The sequence below is a fragment of the Anoplophora glabripennis genome, unplaced genomic scaffold (assembly GCF_000390285.2).
Source record: "Anoplophora glabripennis isolate ALB-LARVAE unplaced genomic scaffold, Agla_2.0 scaffold607, whole genome shotgun sequence".
NCBI lineage: Eukaryota > Metazoa > Arthropoda > Insecta > Coleoptera > Cerambycidae > Anoplophora > Anoplophora glabripennis.
In genome coordinates, this window is record NW_019416722.1 from 3,495 (window position 1) to 21,054 (window position 17,560).

At 32.6% G+C, this 17,560-nt stretch overlaps 1 protein-coding gene across 1 annotated transcript in view; it reads left to right on the forward strand.

The window, feature by feature from the left end:
* Positions 1–1,014: 1,014 nt before the first annotated feature.
* LOC108914740 (SCY1-like protein 2) overlaps positions 1,015–17,560 on the forward strand; it is a 260,423-nt gene continuing 243,877 nt past the window's right edge. The window contains exon 1 of the mRNA XM_023455315.1: positions 1,015–1,167. Within this exon, the coding sequence (XP_023311083.1) occupies positions 1,015–1,167 (153 nt within the window). The remainder of the gene's footprint in view (positions 1,168–17,560) is intronic.

Here is a 17,560-nt window from a genome sequence, read left to right on the forward strand (position 1 = left end):
TTTTTTTTTCTAACTAAACGTTAATTATTAAATGTTAATATAGTAGATATATTAACGTCGGTGGAATCGCTTGGCACGCCATTGAATTGCGGCTCTCTTTGATAACCTCATTAATAAATTGCCCCAAGGTCAGGAAAAAGCTGCTCGGGAATTCGCTCTTTTTGAATTAAATAGGTACAGCTTATTTTTACCTTAATTTAAAAAAAAAAGAGAAATCACCTACACCTCTTTGTTTCCAAGATAGTAATTAACTATTGGTCGTATCGGACCGGGATTAAAATCCCGGTCTCTAAAGAGACAGTTAAAGAAAGGATTTAACTTTTATTTTTAAATAGTTTTACAATGATATTCACGTAATAAATAATAAACGCGCTAGCACGTACACGTAATTTTGCAACTTATTTGCAATTTGCCAACTTAGTGTCACTTCTTTCAAGTTAGTTTTTTGATATTATTTTTCTATAAGTGTTATAAAATGTCTACTAATAATGTTTTTAAGTTTTCAGGGTTTATGATCTAATTTGATTGAAGTACTATGAGATTCACATATTTTAACATTAAACGAATTAATATGGTGACCCTATTATGTACATCTTTTGTTATCTTTCGTCGTTAAGGGAGTTTTAAAAGGTACAAACAAGGAAAAGAGTTACTTTACACAATGAAACGATGCCAATTTGTTGGTTAATTAAAAATCCAAACGAATTAGTTAAAGCACTTCTCTTGTACAAGCAGTAAATTAAACAAGCGCTAAAAGTAGCTCTATAAATTTTAATAAACAACTAGCAAATACCTTTTAACAATTGCTTTTTCGTTTTGTTCTAGATTCCTCGGATTTCTCCACTGTGATTTAGAGGAAGACTTAAAATAATGCTCCTAAAATTATTTTATTAAACAAAACAGAACTAGTGCGTTATAAAATGACTATGTAAATACATACGAGTTAAAAAGTGTTTCGTTACGGACCTGGCTGCGGTGTATGTGTATAAAAAGTTTTCGATGCCTGCTACTGCAATGTTCTCAAAGTTCAAAAGCAGCGGCGGTGCTCAAAGTCCCTTAGAAACGAACCCTATTGGACAATTTTTCGAAATTGGAAAGCAAATCGCTAGTGCCGGACCTGAGTTGGTGTGGAGGATCCACGACGCGTACAGGAAAAGCGACGGGAAGGTAAGATTTTTTTTATGTTCGTAATGTTTTATGGGGTCCTTCACTGGAGTTATCCTCTTTGGCATATTGAGATATAAGAAGTCTTGCAAAGTGCTAAAATATATGTCTCAAGTCTCGGGTGACTTTTTCTTATTTAAATATACAGGGTGTGGCGTGTATAATCTATAAAAATTAAACTGGAAGCTGTATCCTGAAGATATTTGGAATAGAAAACTCTTATACGAAAAAGTTATATATTCGCGTTTTTTTTTTTGTAAATTAAAGTACATTTATTCAACGAAAATGAAGACCGACCCTGTGTTATTTATTAAAAACTTTGAAAATGTTTTTATCCGACCCGAGATGCAACCTTATAATTTAAGTCGGTATAATCTAATACTTGTAATACTAAAAGGTTAGGTTACATTGTCAAAAAATGTGTGCAACTAACTGATTTCGTATTTATATTGAATTTATTATTCACTTAATTACTAAATATTAAGAATCGTCCATCAACCCAACAGTGTTAAAAAGTGAAAAATTCCAGATAAAAGTTTTTATTTTGTAATTCCATGATAGTGACAGTGTAATTTTTATAAAGAAGTAAAAAATAAGAATAGGGTGCGATTACATTAAAAACAAGATTCTTATTTCTTACTTTGCTTAATTTTTTAGTTTCTGCACAAACTAGTTTTACAATGAACCGAGAAAACAATGCATTTACTATTTCCGAACGCGTCGATATGGTGTTAGTGTATGGTGCAGCCGGAGAAAATGCGCTCGCGGCGACTAGATTGTACCGGGAACAATGGCCACAACGTCACCCTCCCATGTGCAAATACAATTCTACAGTGCGTTCAGGGGCTGCGAGATACAGGAAGTGTTATTCCTCGAGGAGAAGGACATGGTCAGCAAGAGAACCTTAATGTTGAAGATGCAGTGTTGGAAAATCTTGACGAAGGCCCCACAATTAGTACTCGACGACTCGCACAGCAAGTAGGAACCTCATCTCGTATCGTACATCGCATCTTACGGCGTCAGCTGTTGCATCCCTATCAACTGCAACCAGTTCAACAGATTTTACCCCCGAATTGTGATCAACGATTGCGTTTTTGCATATGGTTTTTACGGCAATGTGCCAATCAAGTAGACTTTTTTACTTATGTTTGTGTTACAGATGAGGCGACATTTACCCGTGATGAAGTGAATTTCCATAATATGCACATATGGGCCGATAAAAATGCTCACGCGATTAGGGAAACTCATTTTCAACATTGGTCCCATTTCTTTGAAGGACGACTAAATGTACCAACATATGCTGACTTTTTGGAGAATCGGTTGCCTGAATTATTGGATGAAGTAGCATTACAAGTTCGGACACGCATGTTTTATCTTCAGGATGGGGCTCCTGCTCCACACAGTACTCGAGAAGTAATGACACTTTTGAATTAAATGTTTCCTCGGCGATGGATTGGACGCTTTGGTCCTGTGCCGTGGCCACCTCGGTCACCAGATCTAACTCCAATGGCTACGGTGGAAGAATTGTGAAACCGTATACTTGAAGCTGCTGACACAATTAGGGGAATACCTGGACTATGGGAAAATATTCACCAAAATTGGGTGCGTTGGTGCCAAGCCTGTATCCGCGCTAATGGGGATCAATTTCAACATTTTCTCTAGAAAAGTTTTATTTCATTTTGTTCCATATTTAATGGAGTTTGTTTAGTGCACGCAGTTGGCAACTACAGATGCTTACGGATGTGGTTTTGTTTGCGAACTCTTGCAGTAACAAAAATGCATTTAAGATAGTAATTACTATTAATTTTATTATAATAAGAAAATATTATACAAGCCACACCCTGTATATTAAAAGGTTTGTTCTCAACGTAATTTAAATTATTTTATCTCAGTGGTCGTAGCCTTTGCTTGCCATTACTAAAATCCTTGTAAATTCAAGAGATTAAAGATTCCTTAATCTTCATTCATTATTTTTATACAAGGTGGTGTTCTACATACGCCTCGGTTTGTGTAGTGAAAACTATTACACTTTCATAAAAAAAATTAACATGCAAATTGACTGCAAATTTTAATAATATTTGCAATTATATTAGATTTACACTTTGTCATTTTTTATTACGTACCTGACTGAATCTTTTAAACATATACTCAGATTTGTTCCAAATTACAACATATAAAGGGGAGTTTTAAGATCATAATAGTAATAACAAACGTGGTCATAAATATATAATAACTTTACAAGTTATGGATACCTCGTTCTCTTAATACCCGACGAAAGGCTGAGTGGGTATATTAAATAATACATATCTAGGTCAAATTTACAAAGACAAGACCCTCGTAGATCAGACTTCTGGCGAATTACGCCTACGTTCGGATCCCAATCATAAAGATGTTTGGAAATTTGAGGTTTATATATGTTTTAACTAGTTGCTTCATAAAATACCAGTAAATGTTTTTAATATCGATGTAATACACATTTTTAAAAATAATAAAGATGTCTATGATTTCTATTATTAAAAGTAAAAGTGTACTAAAATAATAATTATAAAGGAACGTGCTTTAATAAAGCAAAAAATAATTAAGATTACAAAATATTTACAAAAGTAGGAAATTGAAAAATATAAGGCCTGTTTCTTTCACCTTGTAATAAATTGATTTACTTTTCACTTAAGTGATATAGCTTGTTTCTAGAAAACTAGGAAACGGAATAGGAAAACAACTTCATATCACTCAAGGATGAAATAAGCAGGCCTAAATCGTCCGCTTTTTGATCCTATTTAGTACTCTTCTATTCTGCAAAGGTAGAATAGTAAATGTGCCTTGTATAAATGAAGCAAACAAATGGAAGTGCAAAGTTTATTAATATTAATATTTAATTTTATTATTATTATAACAATAATTTGCTTTAAATTAATAACAAAAAACATTTACAACCGTCTTCAAAAACGAGAGTACAATTTGAGAAGGAACGCTTAACAGTAACACCAGAAAAACTACCTAAATTTTCTTTGCCATCGAATAAATGTTGTCCATTTGCCCTCACAATCAATTCAGAAAAATGTCATCACTAGTTCTTTTGACTCCTACTATTAAACGAGATATTTTATTCCTGGACATTATGATATCTTCTACATATTCTGATGCTACAGTATCACTCTTCCATTTTCCATGTCTTTTCAATGTTATCATTTGTGCACCTGCATCTACGAGAAGAGTTGCCGATGTACGATGCAAACTATGACAGAAAAAAACCGCCGTTCTTTAACGTCTTTTGGTCGCAAAGAAATACTGTCGATACAATTGGAAATCGTGCATTTCATTTTCTTCCACAATAGTAAAAGATTTTGGTACTCCAGTTTTTGTATCGTTAATTTTTACTACAACAACGATTCCGTTGTCATCTATATCATCTATCGAGAGCTTTACCAACTCCCAAACACCCATTACTAGAACAACCTACAATAACAAAAACCTATTAAGCATATGCAATAATACAGCTAATTATTTTCTATACTATAAAGTAATTTAGATTTCTTAGGCAGTAATTCTTCCTTTTCTTTATTGGCTATAGCAGCAAACGATTGCTGGAATATTATCCATTCTGCCTTTTCAATATGTCTCCTCAATATCAAAGATCAAACTATCAAATGCAACAAATTTCTTGGATATATCGTTTATATATTGAAAAACAGTTTTCATTCTCATTTCTCATTATTAAATTTAAATTAAATATAAAATTAGATGTCTAAGTAAAAAATAAAACGTTGTATGCACCATGGGAGATACTAGGATGATTATGCCCTTAGGCGACTTGCGACCAATCTGTCGCCTGCGGGCATAATATTCATCCCTGTATCTCCCTTGATACATAAATAACTATTACCAGTTAAGGCTATATCTGTCAAAAACGCATATGCATAAAAACTGACATGTATGGATTTAGCTGAAAATTAAACTTTTGTGACAGTTGACAAACGTCCCAAGTGATTAGAACAATGTTTACCCATTAGCCGCCAATGACTCATTTTGTTTACAAAAATTACGATTTCCCGCCACAAATAATTTCAAATGACAATTTCATATTCCATCCCGTAAAACAGCGAATTTTGCGACTGTGAAAAGTTACCTTCAAGACCCGTACAGTTTTCTTGATTCGCCAACTTGACAAATCAGTTTGTCGTCGAAAACGGTATCGATTAAATCAAGAATAACTTAAAAAACAAATCGTCGGCAAACAGTAAATATTTACAACGGGAGATAACTTTCAGTATTTTGAAATTAAAATCAAATAATTTTTCTGTATCGAAAAATGTTTCGAAACAAAATCGGATGCATTCAAAATCAGTTCAAAAACAATCCAATAATGAAACATACATATTCATACCAAATAAAATGCATCCACGGACAGTAAACTAGGGTTGTCAGATAAATGAATTCAAGGAACTGTGAAATTGCATAACACATATTTTTGGTAATAAAATTTATTTCCTGCCCTACACACATATTCATACGAGTTTGCGTGACTTCTATGGATATGTAGATTTGGAGCAATATGGACTATATGGAAATATGAAAAAAACCGTTTTTTTTTATTACAAATTATTTCGTAAAAACTGTTCCTAGTTTTATTCAAGCTACCACAGTTTAATAATCTTATACGGGATGTAACTGAGGGTCAGGTTTTTTGGGGTAATAGTACATATTACACATAATACTAATCTGAAATACTTTTTTATTTTAATCTAATAAATAGTAGATTTAAAATTCGATTTTTAAATTCCATTCCATTCTAGTACGGACACAGCAAATTAAACTGCATGGTCTTTATGTTCAAGTTATTTAGGGTCGGTTTATAAGATTTGTAAAGCAATTTATTTCACTGTTTAGTATATATATTCATTTTATAGTCTGCCTTTTTCCAATATAATCGCAGAAAACTGTATAGGTTGGTTTGTTATCCTGTAAATATAACATAGAGTGGTACAAACAAAAGAAGTACTTCCAAGTTAATGTAATGGAAAAGATAGGTATACCTAATTAATTTTGAGTGGATGGTAATGGTTGATTAATAAATTAAGTAGACATGAGACACGATTCCCAGCATCTATTATCCCCCACATAATGCACAAATCAGCGTTCCGGATCTGCATGAAATTCCTCATTCACTTCAAGGTATTCAATATAATTATTAACCTTAAATCGTGGGGAAAGGAATATTAATGACTTCATGTCATTATGAAAATCTTTAACTATGATAAATAGATTCACATACATCAGAATATCATCGTTGAGAAAGATAACCGACATAAAATAGATATGTTAAGACATTAATCGTCTTGGAGTCTAAAGCGGGTGGACAATTTTCTTGTAAATTTTTCTAGATATGTAAAGGGTGATTTCAATTTAAATACAGAAACTGCAGTACTAGAATCATTACCAAAAAATAAGTGGCGTTTGCTGTACAAACTTTTTTCCTTCGGGAATCGGTATTCGAGATATAAACTTACTAACTGATAATGCAGACAAAAGATTCAATTTTTACAGATGGATTTTAAACAAATATGAGTAGGTGGACTTTTGCTCAATATGGTCGCAAAATAAGTAAATTATCACCTAAACGTCTGCTACTATTAGAAAATACAAAGAATCACTTTTCATTCGTTTAAAGTAACAGTACCTGAATTTAACATTATTTCTATAAAAAAGTGCCAGTGGCGTATTTTTTTCTTGGGAAAACGGAACGGCACCTTCAGTGGCACGCCATTGGTTAATGCCACTACGTTAATATTACATTCAATAAAAGATCTAATTACATGAATACGCTGTAATAAATTTCATTCAAATCGTTCACCGTACTATGAAGATATGACCGAAAATATAATTTTTTTTGGAAACTTGAACACCCTGTATCTGGAACACTACGTCCCCCAGGAAAAAAGTTTATAGAGCAAACTCTACTTATTTTTTAACACTAATCTATTCCTGCAGTTTCTGCATTTAAAGTGAAATCACCCTGTATGTATGCTTACCAATCTTAAATTTGGTACTATAAAGAAATAACTTTCTTTGGAAATATATGAATAACACAGCCTGACAAAAAAAAGAATTTTAGATCAGACCCATAATTTCCTATAGATTTTGGTGTGCTGAAACCAAATTTAAAGAGGAAAGAAATTTTATCCTTCAAATTTTTATAATCGCAGAGACAAGTCTCTTCTATACTGAATATGTAGTTATCTCAAAAGCAACATTATATTAAAAAAAACGTGTAAGGTGTGTTTCTCTATGTATTTTTGGGCGCCCAACATAAATCCGATGTCAAAAAGGGCACTCTGCTCTTCCAAAAAGCCAAAAGGGCAACAAGTCAATTCTATTGAAATATTTCAATGATGATGACGGTAATGATGGTGACGATGATGGCGACAATGAGGGCGGCGAAAAACTTTTTACGAGTTTGTAGGTTTCTTATGAAGCCGGACATTGAACATCTTCTATGAAAATCAGCAGTTCTCGAAAGGTGGCATCTTGCAATGTTGAGGTAAGTCAGATTTTAAAATTACATTTTACTCAATACAAATCAGTGTATTTACCTCTTTTTAACATAACGGACATGTGGCAAAAATATTTGACATAAGTTCATTAACACCCTGTATTTCAACAACAAAACATGAGCAGATCCTTGTTTCAAGTAAGATGTCTATTTCAAAATTAAATTTGAAATTACCTATTCGACTTCAATCTTCTCCCATTATCTTCGTAAATTCTGTAGATTTAGTTTATTCCATTCAAATCAAATATGCACAATTAGGTCTTGATCAATGTAAAAATGGAAGAGGGCGTCATTACGCAAATCCGTAAATCTATAAGACGAAGTGGAACACCTACATATTCTCCAACTTCTGCTCTCTCCTACATAATGCACTAAATTGCTTTATCGGTTTGCTCGTAATTTCTCATTCTGTTTTAAAATGATTCGCTATAATTAGCTTTAACTGTGAAATGGCCGTCCCATCGATTTCTCTGCAATAATAAATTTATGCCTGACAATAACAACACATTTTACCACCTGTGCTGTGGAAACATTATTATTAATACTATTATTAATAAAAATTTATGGCGAAGACAACAATTTTGCGCTAAGGGATCGACTGCTAATATGAACCGTAGAATAATGTCCGCTTGATTCAAATCTAAAAAAATTGATACATTATTGTTCCTTTTCTTCTTCTTAAAGTTAGAAGTCTTAACTTGAATGTTTTGAATGTACAAGAGTATATAAATAAGTTTGTAAAAATTAACGAGGTGATTCCCAGGAACATAAGGTCCTTGTTGAAAATCAGTTTCATCTAAAATCTGTTCCCTCCCTCCATATTTATAGCCTTCCAAATGGGAAAAAACAAATTTTGCTTTTTTTCCTTTTGTTTTAAAAACAATTACAGTTATGGAAAAATAGAATATCAAATTTGTTTCAAATAAATCAAGTTATTTAAAAAAGAATTCTAGAATTTTGGCCTTAGAAAAAGTTGCATGTACAAGAAATTACCTGCAGAAATTACCTCTACCCTTTGCAACCGAAGGGAATTTCTTTAGGAATGGGGATATTTTTATTTCTGCAGAGGGAGAGTCAGGATCAATGTCGCACTCGATGGTATCTAATAGTACGCATGAAAATGGAGTGTTTCTAAAAATACACTATTTTCAAGATATTATAATAAACTACTAGATAAAAGCCTTGGATTGCGTGAGAAGTTTTCTTAAAAAAAAAAAGATAGTGGTACCTTCTAATAAATTGAAGGTTATATTTAATTCACCTAAGACTCGATCTATTAGGACTTAAACTGTTTGACATTTTACTATACATATAAAAAACCTAACTGTATCCATTTTGACATGAAAGCAAATCTAATATACAAACATTTTTTTAGGCTCGACGAAATTTTCATTTAATATGTTTTTAATCAATAGTATTATTTGCTTACATTTACTGTATTTGTGATATTTACTATATTTGTGTTGGTTAATGTTTTGTATTCTTTTCTAGTAACTAATATTATATTACAATAAAAAAAATTATATATCTAATATTATATTACACCGGGTGTTAATGAACAAATATTTTTGCCACATGTCCGTTATGTCAAGATGAGGTAAATACAAGGATTTTTGTTGAGTAAAATGTAATTTTAAAATCTGACTTACCTCAACATTGCAATGAGCCACCTTTTGAGAACTGCTGATTTTCACAGAAGATGTTCGATGTACCCACCATTTACTTGCACACAAGCTTCAGCGTGACGTATCCAATTCGCTCGCACGCGTTGCAACATTGCCACGTTCTCTCGAATCGTATTACAAGCTTTGGAAATACGATGTCGCAGTTGGTCGATGTCATGAACAAAAAGAAGTCTGAAGGGGTGAGGTCCAGGGATCGGAGGAGGGGGTGCATCTAACTAGGCCGTCGCGTCCAGCGATCGGGAAAAGTAATGTTGAGAAAGGCGCACACTTTCCGAAAAAAGTGAGCGGGGGCTCCGTCATGCAGTAACCACATATTTTGCCGAACGAATGGCAGGTCTTCCAATAACTCCAGAAAAGAAAACTTGGAAATACGGCTATTAAATGTACACTCGAAAAACACAATCTACAACTGTATTACAAATTGACTTTCAAATACAGTCTGGCTTCATAAGAAACCTACAAACTCGTAAAAAGTGTTACAAAATTTTTTATAAGTACTCGCCGTACATGTATTTCAGCAGTTCCAAAACAGTTTTAAACACATCTTTTTTCTCTATGACCTTAAACTTCCGATACAAGTTTGTGACATCAGTTAACTCACTTTTTGCTCCTTTTTCACCCTTTTAAATTTTTGACATAAGTTCATATTAAGGTGATCTAAATTGAAATGACCAGTGTGTAATATAAATGGTAAATTGGAAGATAAGCGTTGCATTTTATATCAATTTTTTCAAAAACCGTCTTAATGGAAACTAAAACAATTTTTTCTATAGTTTTTACTAAACTTTCAGGACCATCTTATTTCAAAGTTTTTAATATACTACCGGACGTAATAAGCCTTGCACATCAATATCCGTTGAATCCTGAAGGATTACAGACTGCAGGCCGAAGCGAACGCAATCCTAGCATTAATCAGTCGAAGTGTTAATGCCGGCTCTTTAGATTTATCACCCTACACATGCAGCTTTGCGTCTTATCTGCAGGCAGCAATTTATAGAGCCATATATGTGGCCAATGTCCGCCCGAGATAATCGATTCGCGGTCTATAAACTAAAGGTCTGTGAATTAATGGATACTTTTAGAGATATAAATAGGAACTGCTTGTACAAAAATACTACATAGTAAAATCTAAATTGATCTGTCCAAATATAATCAAATAATTGAATTAAGATATGGTATATCCAGGGGCTAAGAGAGAGTTAGACTTTACAGAGAAATAAAAGTCACACTTGATGTAATATTTACATTTACTAAAGGTTCAACACTATGTATAATCCTATACCTGCTAGGTTCCCGATCACCTCGGGAAATTTGATACTAAGTCCGGCAGCTAGACTGTAGCTGGGCGGGACCGCTTGGTCTGACGTGTGGATCTGGACCGAATTTCCAGTGCAGCTCAACTACCAAGCTTTTACGACGAACGGCGGCAGCTGCGCAGTTTTTACAAGTTGGACTTATAAAACATTTTACCAATCGGCGATCTTCCTGGTGTTGGCGGACTGGACTGCTCCCTGCGACGAGTGGAGATGAACTGAATTTTCAAACTTAGCTCGACTGCCAAGTTTCTACGGCGAACGGTGGCGGCTGCGCAGTCTTCATAAGCTGGACTTAGTACAATCTTACTTACTTTCAACAGCAACTTGTATACTGCTGAAGCTAGGCTCTATTTCTAGCTTTCCACTGTTAGACAAAATAAGTGCGCCAACGATTTCGCGATTAAGCTGTGTCGGGTTAATTTAGAGAGCGTTAAATGATGCGGTATTATACTTTTAAATATAATAAAGGAACAAAGATGCGGAGTACCTCAGAAATCTGCCTGAAAATAAATTTGTTACAGCAAATGCATACAAAATAAAAAAGTGGTTGACCTGGAGGTGACGCACTTAATCTATCATTTGTTTTACTTCAGGGCCCACAGAATTTGAATGAAAAATATGGAAAAGATGATTTCAATAAAACAATGAACATGAAAAACCCTTGAAAAGCGTGGAAAAAACGACTAATGGACATCAGCAATGTTTTTAAAAAAATTGTTTGGATCAAATAAAGCCATAATCTTATGTATTTTAATGTAGTGAACGCTTATTAGTCTTTCTGGCCCTCGTAATCGATAGAAAAACACGAAAAATTGTTAAAAAAACACATATCGAAATTTGCACTACATAAAGACTGAAGAAAGAAACATTAGTCCAGGTCTCATTCTAATCTGACGCTGGTCAAGTTTCCCGAGTTAGGGTTTGGGGTAAAGGGAGGCCTGGTAATTTTTTTCTCAATTTACATATACCACACTAACCTACATACTCTAGGAGTTTATTAACATTATCAAGGTTTTTAGGTACCTACATATTTTTTTCCTATGTTGGACCGTACAGCCAGATAGTTCGTCATTAAAAGAATATAATGAAAAGTTTTCGAATGTATATCATTGTTTTTTTTCGTCGACTTTTTTTTTAAATTGATTGGTATTTCGCTCAAATGCGTTTCATTTTACAGACGCTCAATGAGTGGTTTTTAAAGAATTTCGTCAATTGTTATACAATTTACACAATCCTTTTCTAAATAATTACTAAAAACATTTACAAACAGATAATCTTGACTATAAAATTTCTTTATTTTTAAATTACGTATTCAGTTACGCTCCCAAAACACAACGAAAATTGGAGACGAATAATTTTTGTATTTTATCCTGTAAGGTTCACAACCACACAAATATATCGACATTCGGGCCCAGAGGTCAGACCATGTTTATAATACGTTCTTTGGGTCACTGAATCCGAATCCATTTAACCCCATCAGCTCAGGATTTTTCATAACCTTAAAAAAACGATATTCTGAACAATTAAACCATAATAACCCTAAGACTCAAGCTTCCAACGCTAAATCTAATTAATCAAATCCCATAAACATTTAACCCAATGATGTCCCAACCTAATAAGCCCTTGAACCCAAACCCCATAACCCCATAACCAAGGGAATAAATCATAAGCAATCTGTATTATTTCAAACATTACATACCTCCTCAGCTATGTGAGTCGTCACTCCTTGAAAACCCAAGTACTCCCATAATCCTATAATCCCATAACCCCATAACCTCATAACCCCATGACTCCATAACTAAGGCAATAAATCATAGGCAATCTGTATTATTCCAAATCACATAGCTGAGGACTCTTTAAAAACCCAAGTACTCAAAACCCAAAAAAATTTGCATAACCCCATAACCCTATAACTTCTTAACCCCATAACCCCAGAACTAATAAATCATAGGCAATCTGTTTTATGGCTAAACGTTAACGTGGTTGAGGATTTCTTAAAAACCTATGCACCACAAATCTCAAAACCCCCATTACCATATAATTCATAGCCCCACGATTCCCTAACCTTTTCATTATCTTGTACTTTGATCTCATTCACCAGAGAACCGAGTATTACAGTCGATCTAGTTTTTTATAACTTTAATTACACATTAATCAACAAAACTATGAGGTTATGGGGTTATGGGGTTATGGGGTTATAGGATTCTGGAATTTTTTGGGTTTGAGTACTTGGGTTTTCAAGTCCTCAGCTATGTGATGTTTTGCAATAATACAGATTGCCTCAAATGTATTCCCTTGGTTATGGGGTTATACGATTATTGGGATTTTGGTTCATGAGCTTATTAGGTTGGAATATCATTGGGTTAAATGTTTATGGGATGCGGTTGCTTGAGTCTTCAGGTTATATGGTTTAATTGTACAGAATATCGTTTTTTTTTTTAGGTTATGAAACATCCTGAGCAGATGGGGTTAAATGGACCTCGGAATCAGATTCAGCAACCCAAAAAACGTGTTATAAACATTGTCTGACCTCTGGACCCGAAAGTCGATTTTTCTGTGTGGTTGTATAATAATTATACAACCAACCATAATTATTATTAATCATATGAGCCTGCACTAAAAAGAATACCGATAAAGCCTCTTTAGACTGAAAGCGTGAGGTTAAATCTGCTATATTAGGTAGGTTTTGCAAGTGCTACGTAGTTGTTTGTTAACAAATGATTGTTCATATTGATACAGGCAGCTCCGCACTACGGTATCTCTTTTCATATTATGATCATATTTTGTAGGGATTATGTGTTCTTTACAGTATTTTTTTTATTTGCTGCGGCTTACCGAGAACTGTGCTTATTCGTCCCCGATATCCATTCCATACCAATGATGGATTGCGTTAGTTACAAAATTTTAATCGAAATACATTAATTGTGAAATGATGATACAATCCATTATAGGAAATGTTCTGTTTTTCTGTTTTACAGAGTTTTCCTGTAATTAATTAATTATTCAAAGAGCATTACAGGCAAAATAAAAGTAGAATATGATCTAATCAGTCCTAAACCGTGCCCCAAAGTTTCACGCAATAGAATTTAGATAATTATGGCTTTGGGGTAACTAAATTGTTTTACTCAAATATTGACAACTTAAATAAATTTGCTTACCAATTGCTAAGTTGTAGAATTAATATTTTACTATGTTACCTGAAATTATTTGCTTATGTATAGTTAATATTAGTAGCAGTTAACGTAATTAGAAGGTTATGTATCAGAACGATTGTCGAAAAATTATTATGAATTACATTTTTGCTAGCTAAAAAAAATAATTGAAGTATTTATTATTGTGCAATAAGTATTTAAAAGTTGATAAATTATAGTCAAATTGCACCAGAATTGTTTCCATTTTAAGTCAGTCTGCTCAAGAGACTGAATGGCAAAGCCAGATTAATATTTGTTCCAACTTACAGGTAATATAAAAGATTGCTGTATTTATTTAGTTAGTAATTGGTCTTTCTTAGAGAATGTAATTCATCACTTGTCAGACAGAAAAACTACTTTTTAGTTGTTATGTTACAGTTTTGCAATTCTATCAGGTCTTCGAATTCCAATCCTAAAGTGGCAACCATTATTCATTGTCTATGCTTCTGTAACAGTATCAGTGAAGACAAGAAGTCCTTTAACGCTGCATTTCCGTATAGTATTACTTGTATAATGTAAATTGTTAACGTGAGCTCTTACTTTGATAATGGGTATTAATTTATTTAAGGTTCCTGTCAAGCGTTACATTTTGGAGCTCAAGTAATATAATGCTTCCTCTGTGTTCATAAATATTTTAGACAATGCCCTTGGAATAGTAAAACTTCTGAAAATACGATATGGGTCTCTTTAGAAGCTACATCTTTTTGCAATGAAAAAAGTGGCGTCCTACCAAAATCGCATTATCATGAATTCCTAAATATAACTCTTTAATAAAAAATGTCAACAGTATATATTTCTTAGTAAAACTTGTATCAAAATATTAATTGAAAAGGAAACGTAAAATATCGAAATACACAATACCTAAAGATGAAATAAAAAAGAAATAAGTAGGTTTAAATGTAGAAAATATGTTTTTCTGTAAAATATTTTCAATCCAATTACCTCAATATCTCAACGGGGAAATAATGTATTTCTCAAAATAAATATCTGCCATTACAGTCTTTTTATATCACGACGTTTATCCCACGTAGCAATTTCACTGGTGGATGCGCTGAAATAATATAATCTACGTAGGCTATACGACTACGCCTCTATTTTTAGCAGCTAAATATATTCGCTCACTGAAAGTGAGAAAACTTTTTTGATGTTTATGTCTGTGTCGTTCAAAATCTATTCGTATATCCAAAAAAACATCTTTTATCATCAAGGTGGCTACAACGAGACTATATAAAAAAAATGTGAAAATAGATCGGACAAATTATTAGGAAAAATTCGGAAGGAAAGTTATTCCTTATCTTAGTCTTTATACAAATTTCAGTGGCTTTGTTGATGCGTATCTAAATTGTAGGTATATACAATTTAATACTAATTTCCTTTCCAGATAATGAAATAATGATTCCTTTTGACAACTTTTCCGGTATAGTGTCTACAAATTATTTATAATTTTATTGAAATAGTCAATAACATCAATTGCTTTATTTCGTTTAGCATCTTGATTAAATGATTTAACTAAACATAATCATAAAAAATATAAACAGAAATGAATAAATTAAGGATAGTAATTTGTTTGGATAATTTTTAAATGGAATTATGTAAATACGATCGTATCAGCAAGGATAATAATTGTTGATTGTATTGAAAAATACTTTTCGTGGTCGAAATGTATAAATAATAATTCGATAATTTTTTCTGCAAAGTAGGTAGACACGGTTTTATGAAAATTTGCGAAAAATTTTTAGAATTAATTTAAATTAACTCAATATTTAGAAGTAGAAGCGAGTATATTATTATTATTTAGTAGTTTTATAAAGATAAATTTATACTAAAGTAAAGAAACGGCAACAAATATTGCAAAATAACGATATTTTATTTATGAAAAATATTATATGTAATAATCGGTATAACATATTATTAAAAAAAGTAAATGTGAAGTTAAGTTATGTCACAACACAATATAAATTGGAGTATATCAAAATGCTTTATTTTTACAAATAATTATTTCACATTAAAAACATATTGTGTTTATCTGGTTTTATTCAATGTATCAATAATTTAATAAGTATTATAAATTATTACGTTTGTTAATTTACCATATTTTAAATAGTAATTTTATTAAACATAGCCTTATTATACGCAGTAACCTATGCTTTAAGAGAAATGTAGCCTAATACATACCAATTTGCGTAAACAAATCTCAGAACTCTAACCCTCCTTTAATATATGCTACACTCACAAGCTATTCACGTGCAGAAATAGCCAGCCACATTATTCAACGCCAAGCGTCTTATTATCGCTGTTTTTCGTCTATATGTGTGGCTTTAAGATATTTAGAATTTGGACTTGAAAAATAGCTGCTTTTATTCATTTTGTTGATTGTCAGATTGTCATAACATTTCTAAAGTCACTAACAAATTAATAATAATGGGAGTTTTCCACAACAGGGCACAGTGATCAACCAAGAAGTATGGAAAATTTTACGGCATAACTGGAAGTACGATGACCTTGAAAATATCTTAGCTTGGTGGGCCCGTATCACACCAGGACAATTTCAAAAAAATTCTTCGAGCGGTTTCCCAAGTATCTATCGATGGAGTTCGTAGTGAGACACCCTGTATAGTTTAAATTTTGGCATTTATTTCTAAGACACTTCGTACAATACCACAACGTAATGCCGATGGAATTTACTGAAACTTTTAGAATATTTACTCTTCTTCTAAATGACGTATAGGTAGATGATGTCATTCGCGATTCAGGTAAAAAAGTTGTAGTAAAAATTGGTGGTCACCAAACAGGTTATTGTCTATTGTAAACATTTTCAAAGCAGTAACCAATTAAAATCGATTATGAACAAGTAGTTGCTTGAACAAGTAGTTGCTTGAACAAGCAACAGAAAAATGTTTGGACAAGCTAAGCTATATTTAGAAAAATAAGTCAATGTTCAAAATAATGTCAGTTTAAATTGTGCATTATCCCTGTATTTAATTTAAATGTCTACTTACAATTAGTGGTATATGTATCAAAAATTAATTTTGAATCAATTCGCTTTCAAAAATAAAATTACAACATAAAACAACTATTTGATGTGTCATATTCTCACACTATTCGTCAGTATGCGAGTTCTTTATTAGTTCAGTTGGTATAGGTCCGGCCTATGTCAAACCCCTTGATAGCCCGGAAATAACTACACAGGCCTACTTTAAATGATGAGTACAATAACCGACTAATTTGCTGACAAAGTATTTTATCAGGAAAAAAACTTATTAACAATTTAATCGTGAAAAACATTTTTTTTAGTAGTTTTCTTTAAATAACTCAGCGGGATGACTTTGTACGAAAAAATGCTTAGGACATGATTTTGTTCGTAATAAAAAATGGCAGTGGTCCGTTACGAAATTTGCAATAACAAAGCCGTGAGATTGAAAAAACGATATAAAAACTCAATTTTTTAAAGTTGCTGTAAAAATGTCAATTATAAACAAAAAGTGATAAAACTTTCGTAAACTATACTTCAATATATATACAATAATGACGCTAAAGCCGAAAATCAGGAGAGCAAAACTTTTTGTTCTATAAGGTGTTATACATTCATCGGCATCTGAAACTCGAAACTTTGCCAAATTTGTTCGAAGCTTTGCTGACACTTGAAATTTGGTA